General features: G+C 45.1%; 4 protein-coding genes across 5 annotated transcripts in view; 1 reads left to right on the top strand and 3 right to left on the bottom strand.

The window, feature by feature from the left end:
- The first annotated feature begins 998 nt into the window (after positions 1–998).
- Positions 999–6,877, top strand: LOC103631706 (uncharacterized). Of its 2 annotated transcripts, none has more exons than XM_008652738.3 (7): positions 999–1,210; positions 1,656–1,748; positions 1,981–2,115; positions 2,214–2,312; positions 3,289–3,432; positions 3,992–5,613; positions 5,695–6,877. In XM_008652738.3, the coding sequence occupies exons 1-7, from the start codon at positions 1,157–1,159 to the stop codon at positions 6,581–6,583; spliced, it is 3,036 nt and encodes a 1,011-aa protein (XP_008650960.1). In that variant the 5' UTR covers positions 999–1,156; the 3' UTR covers positions 6,584–6,877. The 2 variants fall into 2 exon arrangements, with proteins under 2 accessions (XP_008650960.1, XP_008650964.1); XM_008652742.3 differs by having other exon boundaries at positions 1,038–1,210; positions 3,275–3,432.
- LOC118471899 (dirigent protein 16) lies at positions 6,810–7,998 on the bottom strand. The gene has a single exon (XM_035962598.1). It carries the CDS (start codon positions 7,916–7,918, stop codon positions 7,070–7,072), a length of 849 nt encoding a protein of 282 aa, XP_035818491.1. The 5' UTR covers positions 7,919–7,998; the 3' UTR covers positions 6,810–7,069.
- Positions 7,999–8,027: 29 nt separating this feature from the next.
- On the bottom strand, positions 8,028–14,879 carry LOC103644420 (uncharacterized). The gene is made up of 2 exons (XM_008667626.4): positions 13,800–14,879; positions 8,028–8,170 (listed from the first exon to the last, which is right to left on the bottom strand). The coding sequence occupies exons 1-2, from the start codon at positions 14,440–14,442 to the stop codon at positions 8,049–8,051; spliced, it is 765 nt and encodes a 254-aa protein (XP_008665848.3). The 5' UTR covers positions 14,443–14,879; the 3' UTR covers positions 8,028–8,048.
- Positions 14,880–15,064: 185 nt separating this feature from the next.
- The window catches only part of LOC100502300 (uncharacterized), an 82,463-nt gene continuing 79,217 nt past the window's right edge, over positions 15,065–18,310 (bottom strand). Inside the window, exon 30 of the mRNA NM_001363261.1 lies at positions 15,065–15,631. Within this exon, the coding sequence (NP_001350190.1) occupies positions 15,437–15,631 (195 nt within the window). The 3' untranslated portion in view covers positions 15,065–15,436. The remainder of the gene's footprint in view (positions 15,632–18,310) is intronic.

Below are 18,310 nucleotides of genomic sequence, written 5' to 3'. Positions count from 1 at the left end.
GTAAAACAAATCACCGTGTCATCCGCTCTTATTCGCTTGTGATTTGTTTTCGCCCTCTCTTTCGGACTCGCATTTAATTCTAACGCTAACCCGGCTTGTAGTGTGTGCTTAAGTTTGTAAATTTCAGATTTGCTTATTCACCCCACTCAGCGTTCCATGGTACCCGCGAAACATGGCAGTGGCTAGAAACCCAACCGGTTTTAATAGAAGAGATTGGGCATGCTGAAGACAAGTGCACTCAACCAAAAAGGGGCACCGTATATAAGCGCGAGTGCGCGACCTAGCCTTGGCATGACTGCGTGAGCCAGCCAACCAATCACCCCTTATAAGACTCTCTCTAGTCGAAGACCGTAAATCGTCCGTACCCCAAATTTAGCACTTCCCGGTCTCTTTTTTTTTGTCTCCAACAAGATCCGGTATGACCTCTAAATTTTAGAGTGTGTTTCCTGTTCGCCAAATGCGACGTTTGCGCCATCCTTTAGAGCATACCCAACAATGACTCAAACTGATGTCTAAAATTGAAATGTAGGGCTCTACATAACAAAAACTACTCTAACAGCGTCTCATTTTATAAAATATTGGTCTCAAGTGTCTAAAATATACTACACCGTAGTGGACTGTCCTATAATATATATTTGAGGCTTTATTGTTGGAGCATAATATTTTGTTGGTGCCCTAAATTTATTAAAATTTACTTATTTTTAAATTATAATGTATTTTTAGGTTACGCTGTTGAAGATGCTCTTACCGCACCATCATTGATTGTTTGTTGCCTTGCCTACGGTGATAGTACTATGTGATAGTACAAGCTACAATGTGCTGTAAAATATGTTTGAAATTTTTTATTAGTATGGTTGATGAAAAAATAGAGTATAAGTCTATAAGGTATAGAAGATAGAATTTAAAGGACCCTCTTAGAGATGAAGAAGATATAGATTTAGAATTTTTTTAGGGCTAATTTGGTAGATATAGATTATGATGAGATCAGGAATTCTCTTAGCACACATAATATTATTTCGATAAATTTAAAGGGCGCTGACCGCGGAACGCCAAAGGAGGCGGGAAGCGGCAAAACCCAGCAGGCCAGCACCAGCACCAGCACCAGCACCGTGCCGCCCCTGGGCCGGCCAGCCGCCAGCGCGACATCGAGCGAGCAATGGAGGTCGGCGGCGACCTGCAGTCCCTCCTAGAGGCGATCAAATCCTCCGAGGTGCGACATCGTATCCCTCGCATTGTCCGGGCGTCGATTTCGGGGTCCCGTTCCGTGCCCGTTCGTTATTCCCCTCTCCCTAGGGTTTGGTATGGTTCACGGCGCCATGTGTTCGCTGCTGTGCTCTTGCTGGGTACGCGCTCGTGAGATTCGGGGGTTAGTTGGATTGCCATTAGGTAGACGCTAGCAACGGGGTTTGTGTGTGTGGGGTTTACTGTTTGCTGAGCTTATTGGTAAGCTTCGGTTCCCACTTTGTATTAAAAGGTCTTACGTCCAATCGTTGTGGGGCTAATCAGCGATCATTTTGATGTTCATTTCCATTTGCTTTCAGAGTTCCCGCACATTGCATTTCTATTCTACTTCTGAAACGGCGATTGGATGTTGATATTATGCTCCTGCCATGAAGTCCAATGTATCGTGCTAACTGTACACTGATCTGTAACAGGTGCTTGAAGATAGAATTGGGCTCATCAACCGACTCGAGAGTTCCTTTGAGTATTCTGCGGATGATCTGAGACCAGTACTTGACAGTCTTAATGTATCCTTGTCCCCTCTTATTATTGTTTCATTTATTTCTTTAGTATTCACCCCTTTACTATCCTCTCCAAAAAAAAAAAAAGAATGTATCCAACTATCCATCCCTTTACTATTTCACACGAGATGGTAAGTCTCACCAGCTGGAAGCTGCTGCTGATTCAGTTTGCCCTACCTGATGCTCTGGATATTTGCTGTTATTGTGCTTAGGTGTATGACCTTAACGGCAATTTTAGGTATCTTGGGATGATTCTGGATGTTCAGGTCTGTCGCACTGCATGCTACACAAGTCAATTTTGCAGGTTGCTCTAAAATGTTCATATATAGAAACAACTGGTTGTCTAGGCCAATTTCTTGCACTTGGTGCAAAGGTAATTCTACTAGAATTTGTTAGGGACTTTGCCAACTGTAATGGTTGATGTTGTTCAACCAATGAAAGCAAATTTAATTACTGGTATATCTATCATAGGCGAGCTCATGGTGTCGAAAGCATATCGTATGTTCCATCGAATCTGTTGATGATTCTGAAGATGTCCAACAGGAAGAACACTCCAAAATACTCCCAGAGGTCATTGGAAATTATGAACTTTTTTCTCTACCTGAAATAGTTTGTGTTAATTTGGATGGACTATCACAAATACAAAATGATGTATTCTCTGCTTCCCTTTTCTCTTCCTGATTGTGTAACCTTATAGCCTAGAGCAGACCACAGATCCACACATGTTTCATGACATAAAGTAAAATCTTATATATATATGGATATCCTGTATTGTTTGTGATTGTTTATCCCTGACTCCCTGAGTATCGTGGAAAAATCATTATATGGACAGCAGATGGGAGACCCTTGCAATTAGTAAATCTCATGTCCTGTACTATGGGTTGAACAGTACGAATTGCATAATTTACAACAACGACGGCAAAGCCTTTTAGTCCCAAGTTAGTTGGGGTAGGCTAGAGTTGGGACCCAACAAAAACCACAAGTTAAGGTTTAGGCACATTGTTAGCTATTTTTCATGCACTCTTATTCAAGGCAAATCTTTAGTTATATTCTATCTTTTCAAATCTCTTTTTACTGTTTTCCCATGTCAATTTCGGCCTTCTACCTCTTTTCCCATTGCTATTGCACCTTAGGATTTTACTATGCACTGGTGCCTCTGGAGGTCTCTGTTGGACAAACTTTTCTTTAATTGGTGCTACCCTAGCCTATCACATGTATCATCGGTCCGGACTCGATCCCTTCTTATATGGCCATGAACCCAACACAATAAAAAAACATGAGTTATGGCATGGATTTAGTTAAAACAGAATATGTGGAATGTACAGGATCTTTTTAAGGTAAAATTAGTGTTTATATGCAAAACAATGGAAGTTAATAGTATATTAGAGCAATAATTTGGCAAATTTTCCACAAACTTGTTTATTTTGATTTAGTACTTCTTGTTACAACATTCGGGATTCCATTACACCCTTTATACATTTTTCTGGTAGAGTGATAGTGATTATCTGAAGAGAAATCTAATAGAAATGCAGTTCTTTGGTTCTAGATAATTTTGATGGCCTTAAATATATCAATCAAGATTCTTCCTTCTGCGGCAAAATGTGTTACTGTAGATATGGTGCATAATATTGGTGATTTTATCTCAGAGTTGCTAAGTCTTATGGAAAGCTCAATAGTTGACAATGACAAGGTAAATTTTTATCCTGTACAGTGTTAGAATTAGCTTGTTCATCTGACAAAGCCAGTGCTAATATATCTGTATAAGTCAAAGATAAATTTACTGAGAAATAATTCATTTTAATTCTTTTTATTAACCAGTTCCTTAGCTGCATATATGTGTATATAAATTTCAGTCAGACTTTGCTTAACCATATTATTAGGTAATTATGTGTTACCTTTTCATATCTGTTCTTGCATTCCTGAAAGTAGTTTAATTTTTAAATATTAAATGAAACAGAAAGTTATAGTAATTGACACACTGATAATTAAATTAAATTTGTTGCCTCTCATATTATGCTCAGATTACTTACATATCTTTTAGCAATTTCAAATGGGATGCTGTACGGAATATTGGAAATCCATCATTGAAACGAGCTTCCTACTATTGTATCTTCATATATTTTTTCAGCATATTCTTATCATATCAGTATGAGGTAGTGGTGTTCGTTTTAAACTCTTGCAACCTTAGTCCTGCAGAAATGATGTCACTGACTCACTGTATAATTTCTCTGATGGATATATGATTACAGAAAATTCATGGAGCTGCTCTGGATATCACTAAGGCTGCACCTGTTTTTCTAGATGAAACAACTAAGCTGTGCCGGGCATACTCTGAGGCCACAAAAGTAGACAACTGCACAATGAGTATAACTGATGAAGATGCTACTGTGAAACACAACAAACAAGGTCTTGCTAGTGATGTCATCAGGATTACATCATCCACTATTCAGACTATGTGTAGATTGGGAACCTATGCAGCATCCAGTGGTGGAAGCCAGGTGATTTTACTGAATGTATCATGGAAGGGTGTAGTCTCATTACTCCAAAGCGGTAAAGGGATGATTGAAGGAAAAGTAAATGTCAGAGAAATAATTGTAACCCTTCTATCTCTGTCCATAGAATCTCTAAGAGTTGCTGCTGAAACATGGTGTGCACCGTTACTAGAAACCCTTGGTGCTACTGAAGCCAGAAGGGCGTTCCTACCAATCAAGTTTTTCTTAATAAATGCTGTAAGGATTTGTTCAACATATCCATCTGAAGCAATGATTATATACAAGAACATAATCAATTGTGCAGTAGTGATCACATCCTCAAGCATTCTATTTAGCAAGAAGCCACAGTTGAAGGCAGCAAATGAGACCCTTGTTGAATTGTTGGAGCCTACTTTATTTGTTTTACTAGATACACTTATGAAATCATCTGACTTAACACCAGAATCCAAATGCCAGCTTGCACATCATTTTTTTGAAAACGAAGAAGATAAGAGTCCAGATCTTATGGGACAAGCTAATCAGAGAGAGATAAATTTGGCCTCACTGGATTGCATTTTCTCTATGGATTCAGATGTGGATCATAGAAATAGAGCACTTTTACCTGCTGAGTTGCTTGTGTTTTTGCACTTTCTCAATGCTTCATCATGGTTGACAGAAATGGTGGTCATCACATTATCTAAAAAGCTACAGACTCTTCTTAATATATTGACATCAGAAGACATCTACTCCTATGTCCTTGGCTTCCAAATCCCTGCCTTAAATGGCGCAGACCAGTCTCCTGCAGTTGTTTGGCAACCTGTGTATACTTCTATCATACAAGCATTGAAGGCTTTTATGATTTCTACTGTTGCTTCAAGTGCTGCTTGGAACGAGTTAGAGGCTTTCTTACTTGAAAATATTTTCCATCCCCATTTCCTTTGCTTGGAAATTATTACAGAGCTGTGGTGTTTCTTCATTCGTTATGCTGAAACTGAGACTTCAATTAATCTAGTTAATCAAGTCTCCCTTCTACTAAAGACTGTTGCATCACCAGAGGATGTTCTTTCACCTCTCAGTGCTTTGCGGAAAGTTGCACGATCATTGTGCATCATCTTGAGCTATGCATCTTCTGCAACTGTTGATCAAATATATACTTGTGTGCTGAATGGTGAAAACTCTTCCAAGTCTTCAATCTTACACTTAGCATTGCTGATGGAAGGATTTCCTTTGGATTCATTGTCTGATGGTACAAAGGAACTTGCTATGAAGAAAATGTTTACCTCTTTTGCTGGCTATCTGGAGAGCTACTCCAAGAACCACCGAGTAATCAATGTGCCAACTTGTAAATTGGGTGTTGTAGGACTTCCTATACATGCTCTAGCCTCTGCATTGCAGCATAGGTAAGTCTGTTCTCTAATTACCAGTATTGTTCACTCTGATGATGATGATGGCTGTCTTATACACAGTACTTTTTTTGGCAGTGTAATAAATGTTGATAGTATTGTAGATGAGAATAGCATCACTGCTATGTTTAAGTTCACCATCTCTCTCATAAAGATGTTTAGAATTGCGCCAGATAGTAGTAAGGATAACCTTGCCAAGCACATTAGTTCCATGTTGGTTATTATCTCAAACACGAGGCATCTTTGTGCATTCAGTGAGATGGAGAAGTTGACTCTGCAGTTGCGCACGCTGTTCGTTTCCACTTCTGATAAATCAAATGCTGTGCTGTCTCAGTGCAAACCGTCAATGGCTTCCTTTATGTCAACTCTCGGTCACTTGAACGTTACCGAAGACGATGCTAACGAACTTTGTTCTGCAATATGGGATCTGTATCATCTCCTGCTGAAGGAACGGCACTGGGCGCTCATTCACCTCGCAATGGATTCCTTTGGCTACTTCGCCGCCCGCACATCCTTTACGCAGCTCTGGAGATTTGTTCCCAGAGATGCTGCCCTTTCGTACAATGCAAGCACAGGGACGAGCATAGATGAAAACGGATTCATGCTGGAGTTGAGGGCTTATCTTCAGAAAGAGGTCGCCTTGCACACCGATAAATGGTCTGAAGAGCAGATTCGGCTCCTGGTTTCTGAGGGGAGAGCGCTGAAGAAGCTGGTTGAAGCTTGTTGTGAAATTCCGGTTGTTGCTGAGCCTGAGAAGGCGCCGGTTGCGAAGGATGCCAGCACGAAGAAGAGGAAGATGCCAGATGGGATCTGTGAAGGCATGGCGATGCTGCAGAACGGTCTCAAGGTCATGCGAGGCGCCTTTGGTGAAGGGGACTTCGCTGATCTGAAGGATAGGTTTGCTGCACACTTGTCTCGCCTCGAGGATGCAGTTTCCCAGTTTGCTAGTTTATCCGACGAAATTTGATATAGTGCACTGTATGTCGCGCTGTTACCTTTAACTGCAAAAGAGCATTCATTCTAGTACAGTTCACGATCATAGCACAGCTGATCTCTCTCGTGGCAAGCAAGCTCCAGAGTCATCGGGTTGACAGATCGTTCAACATGGCCAGCACAACTTCAAGGTTTGCAGGTCATCTCCGCGCCGGCGCTTGCGTGGCGACGGCCCTTGTGGCTTGTTGGCTTGTGGGGCGAAAATGCAAGAAAATGGATGTGAATTATCTTTTGTATAATAACCACACGACATCATGTACTGCTTTAATTTAACAATTGGTAGTACACCCTGCAGACGAGGCGAATACAATTTTTGACCCATGCAAACACTACATTGCAATTGCATGCATGCATGCATCCACCGACGAGGCGACGACCTCGACACGTCCGAAACAACACAGCCCAGGCTTCACTGCAGCCACGACAGCCGACAAGCGCTGGCTTACTTTACGGTCACAACTTAAGCAAGATGGACGGTGATCCTCAGCAGCGTCTCTGCGCCATCGGTGACGTGCTGGCCGGAAGCGATGAGCGGGCGTACCTCGGCGAACCCGCAGGCACCCTTGAACTTGCCGGTGCCTCCGGTGATGGACAGCCGGCACAGCGGGGTGCCCACCTTGTACACCCCGAAGAAGTTGATCGTGTCGCCGTACTCGCCGCCCTCCATCATGGCCGTGAACGCCATCATCTGCGACGACCCATCGGCGGAGCTCGCCACGTACACGCCCTGCGCGCGCCCGAGCGGCTGCGCGCCGAGGTCGGGCCCGCTCGTCAGCACGTCGTCGATGACCGTGATGGTGCCGAACCCGAGGCTGAGGCCGTCGGGGCCCAGCTGCACCTGCGCCGGTGCCGCCGCCGCCGCGCCGCCGCCGTTCCCAGTCCCTGGCTGCAAGAACCCGGCGCCGGACAAGCCGGTGTCCAGCGGGATGCCGGTGTTGCCGTTGTACGTGGGCACCTGCCCGTTGGCGTTGGGGATCGCCACGCCGTTCCTGGGCGCGCTGAAGCCGATGGGCCGCGCGAAGGGGACCTGCCCGTTGTAGATGTTGCCCAGCAAACCGGTGATGGGCCGCGCCGTCGGGCTCGACCCGCCCAGGATGTCGTGCATGTAGAGTTCCAGAGGCGCGTCCGGCCCGCCCGCGCCCACTACGCCGCCGCCAGTGCCACTGCCTCCTGGCTGCGGGTTTGTGGCGGCCACCGCGGCGCCGGTCGTTGCCGAGGCAGGTATCTGCGCATGGATGGCGGAGGCGTGGAGCGTGACGATGAGAAGAACGGCGAGAGGGGCGGACGGAAATGGGAAGAAGCTCGACATCTTGGGTTTTGGTTGGTTGGACGTGCAGGTTTCTGCTGCTCGATCGATCAGCTGTGTATATTTTTCTTTGTGTTTCTGGGTAAGTTAAACGATTGGCGAGACAATGGTTTTATATATGCATCCCAAGGCATTAATGAATGAGTGCAGTAGTTGTGTCATATGTGTTCCTGATTTGTGACCAAGGACGTCCGGAGGAAGAGTGAAGCAGTTGAGCTGTGAGGAACTGAAGTGGGTCTACCTGAACCAACGAGCCTGAAATATGAAGTGAAATGTTAGCTGGTCTCATCTCAACGAAAGGAACACTTGAAAACAAAAGCTGAAACAAATGCTGATCCCAGTGTCTTGATTTAACGCTGAATGCTGAAGCTTGACTTGGCCCAGAGCTAACTTGTCGGTGACCGTTCTCGAGACGATTTCATTCCCCGGACGACTGGAAGTCTGGAACTGAAATGCAGGGCAAGATTGCGGATGCAACCGGAGTACGTGTCTGATCTTTTAGCCTGAATCCAGTTAACTGTTTAATACTTCTCTCAATAAATAATTTATTCTTAGAGCTAGTTTGGTAAACCCATTTTCCTAACGTGGCGTTTGGATCCCTTCATTTTAGAAGAATTGGAATTCACTCAATAAAGTAACTTATTTAGTTTGGAATTTGACATTCCACCACTTTCCCAAGTTCAGATATAAGCCTATCTCAAATTCATGGGGTGGAGGGTGAGAAATGATTTTATGCATTACTAGAATTGGTTTCTAATCTATAACTTACATGACACTCTTCGTCTCACTCCCCTATAGTAAAAATGTAGCACATAAATATCTCCGACATCTTACTAATAATAATATACAAATATATTTTGCATAAAGCCGAATTAGCTTAATTGATATATTCCTAAATTACTATTATTAGAATGGAATTCAATTCCAATGATCCAAACGGGGCGTAAGAGATTTCTATTTTCCTAACGCCTCGTTTGGATCATTGGAATTGAATTTCATTCTAATAATAGTAATTTAGATATATATCAATTAAGATAATTTGGTTTTATACAAAATATATTTGTATACTATTATTAACAAGATGTCAGAGATATTTATGTGCTACATTTTTACTATAGAGGAGTGAGACAAAGAGTGTCATGTAAGTTACAGAGTAGAAATAAATTCTACTAATGCATAAAATCATTTCCCATCCTCCACCCAATGAATTTGAGATAGACTTATATATGAACGTTGGAAAGTGGTGGAATATCAAATTCCAAACTAAATAACTTATTTTATCGAGTGAATTCCAATTTCTTTAAAATAAAGGGATCCAAACGTCCCGTAAGAGAAATTAGTTCATTTTCTGTTAGAAGCAGCGGTGGAATAGTGGTAGAAGAAGTCTCAAGGAGGAAGAAGAAGGGAGGACGACAGAATCTGCAGGATTTTTTTGTGTTCGTATTGTTCAAGTCTGCATCCATACAATGGCAGCCGCCATTTAACTCTCTCTCTCACAGCTCTCCTCTAGGCTACACAAAACCCTGTAGACGAGAACTGGGCCTGCGGACACGGCTTCCCCTTCTTGGGCCTGCTTCTGCGACTTGGGCTTCATTCTCGGAAGAGCAGCACGCCGGCTCAGGAGTAGTGGACGTAACACTCCCTCCCCCTTGGAGACCTGCTTGCCCCCAAGCAGGTGCAGCAGGGAATTCTTGGCGAAGTCGAGCGACATCTTCCCAAGTGGCCAGTTCGCGAGGAAGATGTGACCAGACGATCAGTGCTTCCTGAACCATGCCGTCGTTGCGACGGACGTGGCGTTCCTGAAGAACCTGCATTGGAACCTGCAAGTCATGTGAAATATCTGGCAGAGCTAGACTGACCCGCTCAGGGCGCTTGTTTGCCGGCTTGAGCTGCGAAACATGAAACACCGGGTGAATGGAGGATGATTCTGGCAAAAGCAACTTGTAAGCAACAGTACCGATTCTGGAGACAATAGTAAACGGCCCAAAATATCTGAATGACAGCTTCTGGGAAGAACGCCGAGACAGTGAACTTTGAACATAAGGCTGAAGCTTGACAAACACTGAATCGCCTACTGAAAAAATACGTTCAGACCTGTTTTTGTCAGCTTGTTTCTTCATGCGGAGTTGAGCACGGTGCAAATGCTGGTTAACCAATTCAGTCATAACAGCCCTCTCGGATAGCCAGCTAGTAACATCCGGACTGGTGCAAGCATCAAGTGCAGTAAGCCCAAAGTGATGAGGAGAATGTCCATAGAGAACTTCAAAAGGGGAGCGGCCAAGTGAAGTGTGCCAGCTGGTATTATACCAGTACTCTGCCAAGGGTAACCACTTAAGCCATTTCGAAGGACAAGCGTTGACAAAACAGCGAAGAAACGTTTCCATACACTGATTGACCCGCTCTGTCTGACCGTCAGATTGCGGGTGATAAGCAGAACTCATCCGTAACTGAACTCCAGCTAAAGAAAACAGCTCCTTCCAAAACCTTGCTGTAAAGACAGGATCACGATCCGAAACAATCGCCACTGGTAAGCCGTGAAGCTTGTAAATGTGGTCAAGAAATAAACGAGCTACCGAAACAGCAGTGTATGGGTGATGCAATGGTAAGAAATGGCCGTATTTTGAGAACTTGTCGACGACCACAAGAACACAGTCGGCGTGGCCAGATTTAGGCAGGCCTGTGACGAAATCCATAGTGATGGTGTGCCAAGCTGCTGGTGGAATTTCAAGGGGCTGCAACAGGCCTGGGTAGCGAGAGCGGTCTGGTTTGACTTGTTGACAAGTGGTACAAGTTTTGACAAAAGAAGCAACACTGGATTTCATACCAGGCCAGAAGAATAACTGTCGGATACGGCGAAGAGTTACTGGTATACCACTATGGCCCCCAACAGCCGTGTCATGGAAAGCTGACACAATCTGCGTATGAAGGGAGGGAACTGCCCCAACATAGATCTTATCCTTGTAACGCAGTAACCCTTGCCGCAGGGAAAAATGTGGTATTGAATCTGGTTTAACCGACAGAGCTGTCAACAGGTCTTGCGCTCTTGGGTCATTTGCATAGCTGGAAGACACATCAGACAACCATGCTGGAGTTGCAGATGAAATAGCTGACAATTCAGGATGGGGTCGTCGCGAGAGAGCATCAGCTACACAGTTTTCAGTACCTTTCTTATACACAACCTTGTATTGGAGACCAAGAAGTTTAGTAAAAACTTTTTGCTGCCAAGTGGTGTGTAGGCGTTGGTCAGATAAATGGGACAGACTGCGATGGTCAGTCCGAATGATGAATTCCCCATATTGTAAATAGGGGCGCCACTGCTCGACAGCGAGCAATATAGCATGATACTCTTTTTCATAAGTGGAGAGTCCCAAGTTTCGAGGGCTGAGAGCTTTACTCACAAAAGCAATTGGATGTTCATGTTGCAGCAAGACAGCACCTACTCCTTTGCCACTAGCATCAGTTTCCACACAAAATGGTTGGGAAAAATCTGGCAACGATAATACCGGAGCTGACTGCAAAGCTGATTTGAGAGCTTGAAAGGCCTCTTCATGTTCGCTGGTCCACACATAGAGAGTGTGTTTCCGAAGCAAATTAGTCAAGGGCTTGCTTATAACGCCAAAGTGGCGAACAAATTTTCGGTAGTAACCAGCGAGGCCGAGGAAACTACGGAGCTCCTTCACATTGGTGGGAGGTGGCCAAGACATGATGGCATCAACCTTACTAGGGTCAGTAGAAATACCAGCAGCACTAATAATGTGACCCAGGTAAGATAACTGCTGTTGGGCAAAAGAACACTTAGACAGCTTGATTTTCCAATCATCTTGTTGTAACAAATCCAATACCCGACGAATATCAACAGTGTGCTGAGTATAAGATGGGCTGTATATCAAAATATCATCAAAAAAAACCATAACGCACCGACGCAACAAGGGTTTAAGAGTGGCATTCATAGCCCCTTGAAATGTTGCTGGAGCACCTGTCAAGCCGAACGCAAGAACCCTGAACTCAAAGTGACCCTCATGGGTAGAGAATGCTGTCTTATGTTCTTCCCCAGGCTGTAATAAAATTTGGTGGAAGCCGGCCCTAAGATCCAGTTTAGTAAACCAAGTGGCGGCAGATAACTCATGGAAAATATCATCCATTACTGGTATGGGAAACTGGCGTTTAACTGTTAGTGCATTGAGGTGTCGAAAATCAACACAGAATCGCCAGGTTTGGTCCTTCTTTTTAACCAAAAGCACAGGAGAACTGAAAGGACTTTGGCTATGTTGAATAATACCAGTGTCAAGCATCTCTTGGACCTGACGTTCAATCTCAGTTTTGAGACTAGGAGGGTACCGATAAGGCCTTATATGGAAGGGTTTAGCACCAGCAATCAAGGGAATGGAATGATCACATGCTCTACTAGGTGGTAGACCAGTAGGGACCTCGAACAGATGTCCATAATCTTGAATAATCTGCTGAATATCTGATGGTAATGCAGTGACATCTACTGCAAAACATTCAGGGGAAGCACACAAAATCTGTATAACAGTAGCAGGTGGCAATCGAGGTAACACTCCTTGTAAAATGACTTGATTAGACCCTTGAAAGAATGACAACCATTTTTGCTCCCAATGCACATGCATCGGACTGCAGGACTCGAGCCAATCCATGCCAAGTATAAGATCATAACAATGAAGTGGAAGGATCTTGAAAGTAGAGGTAAAACTGTAGCTGTCGACTGACCACTGAATATTCTGAATCTCAGCAGTACAACTCAACTTGTCACCGTTGGCCACCGCAACATTCAGTGGTGAAGTCAACAGAGAAACACCAGGTAGCTTGCTAGCAACTGCAGCATTGATGAAGGAGTGAGAACTACCGCTATCAACAAGGATCAATATCTGACATCCTGCGACATAGCCCCAAAACTTAAGTGTCTTGGAATATTCAGTGCCAGACACAGCAGCTTGAGATAAAGTAACAAAAAGTTGTGATGATGTGTCTGTACAATCTGCAGGTGACTCACAATTGGGAGGGCCCAACATATCCCAAATTTCTTGAACCACGTGGAGTTGCACTGATGGAGAACACTTATGCCCCTTAAACCACTTTTCAGCACAGATTTTACACAATCCTTTAGCCATTCGGTAAGCTCTCAAGGCCTCCAACTTGCCAGATTGATCAGAATTGATGACTGGATCAGCTCCTTTACGCATTTCAGCAGTAGGTGGAGAAGGGAGAGGATGAGCTTGTTTGTATAATTGCTTGTAATCTGGCTTGGATGTAGTGCTATAATCAGCAAGCCTTCGATACTCTTTGCGCTGACCAGTGTCGGCTGCTTCTTCCTGCAGAGAGGCAAGGACACAAGCAGTATCGAGGTCCGGTGGACGTTGCAGCAAAATTGATGAACGAATGCTGTGATGTAAACCATCGATAAAACGAGTTGTATAGTATAAAGGGTCGGTCATAGGTTCATAAGCTCGTAACTGATCGACTAATTGAGAAAAATCAGAGATATATTCGGCTACGGATCCTGACTGTCGAATGTGAAAAAGTTTTCTAATCAAAACCTCATGCTCATCTCTCCCAAAACGTTCCATGAACAAGGAACAGAAGCCGTCCCACGGAATATAAGCAAGTTTGTGCTCGATGGACTGAAACCAACGAGCGGCTGGTCCTTCCAAATACATGGAGGCCACCTGAACCCAAACATCACGATCTACGGAGTGCATGTTGAAATAAGTCTCACAGCGAGAACGCCACAGGCGTGGGTTCGCGCCCTCAAACTTAGGAAAAGGCATCTGAGGGATGTGGCCACGAGAACCAACGCCTCCCTGGCAATTCTGACCAGTTCTATTGAATTCATGGCGAGGAGCAAAAAGGGGAGTGTCATGCATACCCTTGACCGGGTGATGGGTCTGGGTGTTGTGGAACCCAGGACCATCATCCCGGTAATGAGGTTCGGCGCGGTGGCCACGAGGCCCGTCGACGCGGAATCCGGCAGATGGGCGCGCGGACGTCGACTCAGTACCCAGAACACCCAGTTGAAACCCGGAGTGTTCACGAGCGTCGCGATCGAAGAATTTGTTGAGCTTGGAGATTTCGAGCCTGATGTCGGCGACGGAGGCCTCGATCTCTGGCTGCCAGTTGGAGAAGGTGTGATCGAACTTGGATGCGGCCTCTTCCAGAGATGTGACGCGGGCGTTGTTGTGTTCTGCAGCCGCCGCGAAATCAGCGAAGCGTTGGTTGACAACCGCATCGTGGTCGGCGAAGCACTTGGAGATTTCCTTCGTGATCTCGACTCGCATCATCTTCATCGCTTCTTCGAAGATCGGTTTGAAATTGGGATCCATGGCGCCTAAATTCTTCTGACGCCGAGTGTAGTATTGGTGGTAGGGCTCCAGGACGCGAGCGCTGTCTTTGATACCAAATGTTAGAAGCAGCGGTGGAATAGTGGTAGAAGAAGTCTCAAGGAGGAAGAAGGGAGGACGACAGAATCTGCAGGATTTTTTTGTGTTCGTATTGTTCAAGTCTGCATCCATACAATGGCAGCCGCCATTTAACTCTCTCTCTCACAGCTCTCCTCTAGGCTACACAAAACCCTGTAGACGAGAACTGGGCCTGCGGACACGGCTTCCCCTTCTTGGGCCTGCTTCTGCGACTTGGGCTTCATTCTCGGAAGAGCAGCACGCCGGCTCAGGAGTAGTGGACGTAACATTTTCACTTGAGAAAATAGGAATATTCCAAAATATGAAGTTCCCAAACTAACGCTCATAGTAATTCTTATTTCCCTCCAGGAAAAAGTTTTTGCTTGGTAGAGAGCCTCATGTTCTTAGAGAAACAATCTGGAGGTCCCTACCAATCGCAACTTAAAATGCCGTTGCGACTAATATCTGTCAATCCAGATGAAGATGCATAGCTTCGTCAGCAAGGGAAATCTTGACATGACATGACATGACCTACATTAGTCAAATGCACCCAAGAAGACAGTAAGCCACCATTCTGGCCTTATCCATCGTGTGTGCAGAAGATATTGGCATTATATTCTGCTAACCTTTTGGCAGTCAGCAACCCTTATGTGCTTGATCATCTGATTTATTAAAAGCATGATGCGACGAGATACTGAGCAAGATAGGGGAGTGGTTACATGCACGCCGAAATGAGTTCTCGGATAACACAACTTTTTAAGCTAATCTGAATCGTCATACATTAAATATACTTTGAGAGCAGTCTGAGAAATACAGACACGAGAAGAACAGCTAACTAGCACGTGTCCTCTGGCTCAACTCTCCAGCTGGTTTACATATTTGGTTCAGCGAGATAGTCTCAAAGTTGAAAGCTAAACTTGCGAACTCAGGGTCAACTTCAACATACCCACCTAATTTTCATATATAGCAAGCAAACACATTCTCCTGTTCAGGTCCAGGATCCACGGTTGATGGTTGTGACTTGTGACTACATAATATACATTTACCTTACAACATAACATATAACCCCGCATACAAGAGTACATTCTGCACATTGCCTGGAAGCTGGTTAGGTGACTCTTTGTGGCAATGTCTCGAATGCAGAAACGGTGTTCATAAACTTCATCCGGTGAAGCGGTGCCCCACTTGGCTTGATAGCACATGCAACCTTGTCCTCAAGGGGACATCGTGCCCTCAACATGGAGAAAACATGGTTATTGAGCCTCCTAGCCTTCCTCATCGCTTCCAGGATGCCCTCGTAGCCCTTTCCAAAGACATCATACATGGAACAATGAATTTCCAAATCAAAATGAAATGGAGCATCTAATAATATTTCCTATTTCAAACCAGACATAAACAAGTGGATGGGGTTGTTTGTTTGAGATTATAATATGCTATTATATAATCTAACTTATTTTGAACTATTAGTTCAAAATAAGTTAGATTATATGATGTAGGCAGATTATAATCCTAAACAAACAGACCCAAAGTAGTATCGTGATAAGACAACTTATTACCTACTCCATCTGATCCCGTTTATAAGTCAAAGTTTGACATGACTTGGTCTCTTGAATTACACTTTAACCATTCATTTATTTAATATATATTATTTGTGATCATAAACTTATGGCTATTGGATAGTACATTTCTGCATTTGATCACAAATCAAATTTGTATATAGTAGTTAAAAATTAAATTATTCATCAAAGATTGTAAAATGTTAGACAACCTATTTCCTTCCATGTTTAGGAGGTTTCCTTCCCTATTAGGGCTGATTTGGTGGACAGGGATCACGAGGGGGCGGTCCCTTAGATGTTGACTGATTGCCCCTAATTAGGTGACACCCTTCCGTATCAGACGTTGGCTGATTGCCCCTAATTAGGTGACACCCTTCCCTATCAAGCGTTGGCTGATTGCCCCTGATTAGATGCTAATGGGTGATTCTTTCCTATATGGTTGTTTCCTATTTAGTGTGAGATCTCCCTGATTGACTCTCTAATCATTGTTTCTATAAATGAGGTGGAGCACAATCTAGAAGAGGTCTATATATTGTAATCCTGCTACTCAGTGCAATACAACACACAATATTCCACGCTATCGCCCTCTTCGTCTCTTACCCTACCTATGACGACCTTCACGTTTTCGGTTGTGCGTGTTACCCCAACATGTCCGCCACCGCTCCTCACAAGCTTGCCCCTCGCTCTAGCCTTTGCATCTTTCTTGGCTATTCTAGCAATCACAAAGGCTATCGCTCTTTGAACCTTTCCACCAACAGAAGTCTCACCTCGCGCCATGTGGTTTTTGAGGAGGCCTCGTTTCCCCTTGCCGGCTCTCGAGCCTCGATCACTAACCTTGATTTTTTTGTCTGAGCTTGAGGAGTCGATCTTCCCGATCGAGCCCTCCCCTACAGGTACTCACCTCGCCTCGCCGGTGACCTCACCAGTCGCGGTTGATGCGCCCAGTGCACCTGTCGCTGAACAGGGCCCCATGTTGTTGCCCCTGCCATCATTCGCAGCTACACCACGTCCGACTCCCACTCGACACCAGACATCCGTGTCTTCTCCCCTGCCACGCGCGGCCACGCCCGACGCATCGACGCCCGCGCCACGCGTGGCGACGCCGCCTGCACCAGCGGCCCTACCCGCTGCACCCTTGATGGTGTACCATCGACGACCACACGTTGTCTCAGAGACGCCTGTGGTTCCTACGCCCACCGGACTACCACTGGTGCTGTTCCCATCACACCGGGTGGTCAACCAGCACGGGATCGCCACCCGTGAGAAGGCTAGTTTTCGGGTGCCTGCTGCGTTCTGTGCCACGACTCCCTCGCCCGTCCCGAAGACCTATCACAGCGCCCTTGCCGATCCCAATTGGCGCCAGCGATGCAAGAAGAGTACGACGCTCTGCTCTCCAACAACACCTGGGATCTCGTTCCTCGGCCCCTGGCACCAACATCGTCACCGACAAGTGGATTTTCCATCATAAATTCAATGTTGATGGTTCTTTCGACAGATACAAGGCTCGTTGGGTCCTACGTGGTTTCACTCAACGTCCCGCCGTGGATTATGATGAGACCTTTAGCCCAGTGGTCAAGCCGGCCACAATCGGCACTGTTTTGTCCTTGGTACTCTCTCAGCACTGGTCAGTTCATCAACTTGATGTCAAGAATGCATCCTTACATGGCACTCTCACTAAGACGGTCTACTGCCCTCAACCCACAAGTTTTGTTGATCCCACTCAGCCTCATGCTATCTGTCGGCTCAATAAGTCCCTTTATGGTCTGAAGCAGGTGCCTCGTGCTTGGTATAACTGCTTTGCTACTCACTTACTCTATGGTTTGTCGAAGCCAAGTCAGATACTTCGCTGTTTATATATCATCATGGGACTGGCATGGCTTACTTGCTGCTTTATGTCAGATATTGTTCTCACTTCTTCCAGCCAGGATCTTCTGCGTCGCATTATCACTGCTCTTCAGAAGGCATTCTCCATGAGGGATCTCGGTACCCTCCATTTCTTAGGTGTGGCTGTTCAACAACATTCAGAGGGCCTCTTCCTTTCACAGCAGCAATATGCTCTTGATATTCTTGAGCGTGCTGGTATGTCCGATTGCAAGCCGTGCAGTACTCCTGTCAACACTCATGCTAAGGTCTCTGCCATGACCAGTACCACTGTCAGCGACCCCACTCAGTATCACAGCCTAGTTGGTGCTCTACAGAACTTGACTTTCACCTGGCCTGACATCTCCTATGTTATTCAGCAAGTGCGTCTTCATATGCATGATCCTCGGGAAGTTCACCTCTCGACAATCAAGTGTATCCTGCCCTACCTTCGTGGGACACTTAGTCATGGTATCCTCCTTTGCCCATCCACGACATCTGCTCTACTCGTCTACACGGATGCTGATTGGGCCGGATGCCCGGATACTCGTAGGTCTACAACCTCG

This window comes from Zea mays, chromosome 1 (assembly GCF_902167145.1).
Source record: "Zea mays cultivar B73 chromosome 1, Zm-B73-REFERENCE-NAM-5.0, whole genome shotgun sequence".
Lineage (NCBI taxonomy): Eukaryota > Viridiplantae > Streptophyta > Magnoliopsida > Poales > Poaceae > Zea > Zea mays.
This window is presented reverse-complemented; position numbering and strand designations above follow the sequence as displayed.

Excerpts from the sequence above, each read along its gene's own strand:
- LOC118471899 (XM_035962598.1), bottom strand. The coding sequence starts at position 7,918 with ATGTCGAGCTTCTTCCCATTTCCGTCCGCCCCTCTCGCCGTTCTTCTC.
- LOC103644420 (XM_008667626.4), bottom strand. The coding sequence starts at position 14,442 with ATGGATGCAGACTTGAACAATACGAACACAAAAAAATCCTGCAGATTC. Across the intron at positions 8,171-13,799 it reads GACCCATCACCCGGTCAAGG|GCTCGTTGGTTCAGGTAGAC; the intron begins GTATGCATGACA and ends TTCATATTTCAG.
- LOC103631706 (XM_008652738.3), top strand. The coding sequence starts at position 1,157 with ATGGAGGTCGGCGGCGACCTGCAGTCCCTCCTAGAGGCGATCAAATCC. Across the intron at positions 1,211-1,655 it reads AGGCGATCAAATCCTCCGAG|GTGCTTGAAGATAGAATTGG; the intron begins GTGCGACATCGT and ends GATCTGTAACAG. Across the intron at positions 1,749-1,980 it reads CAGTACTTGACAGTCTTAAT|GTATCTTGGGATGATTCTGG; the intron begins GTATCCTTGTCC and ends CGGCAATTTTAG.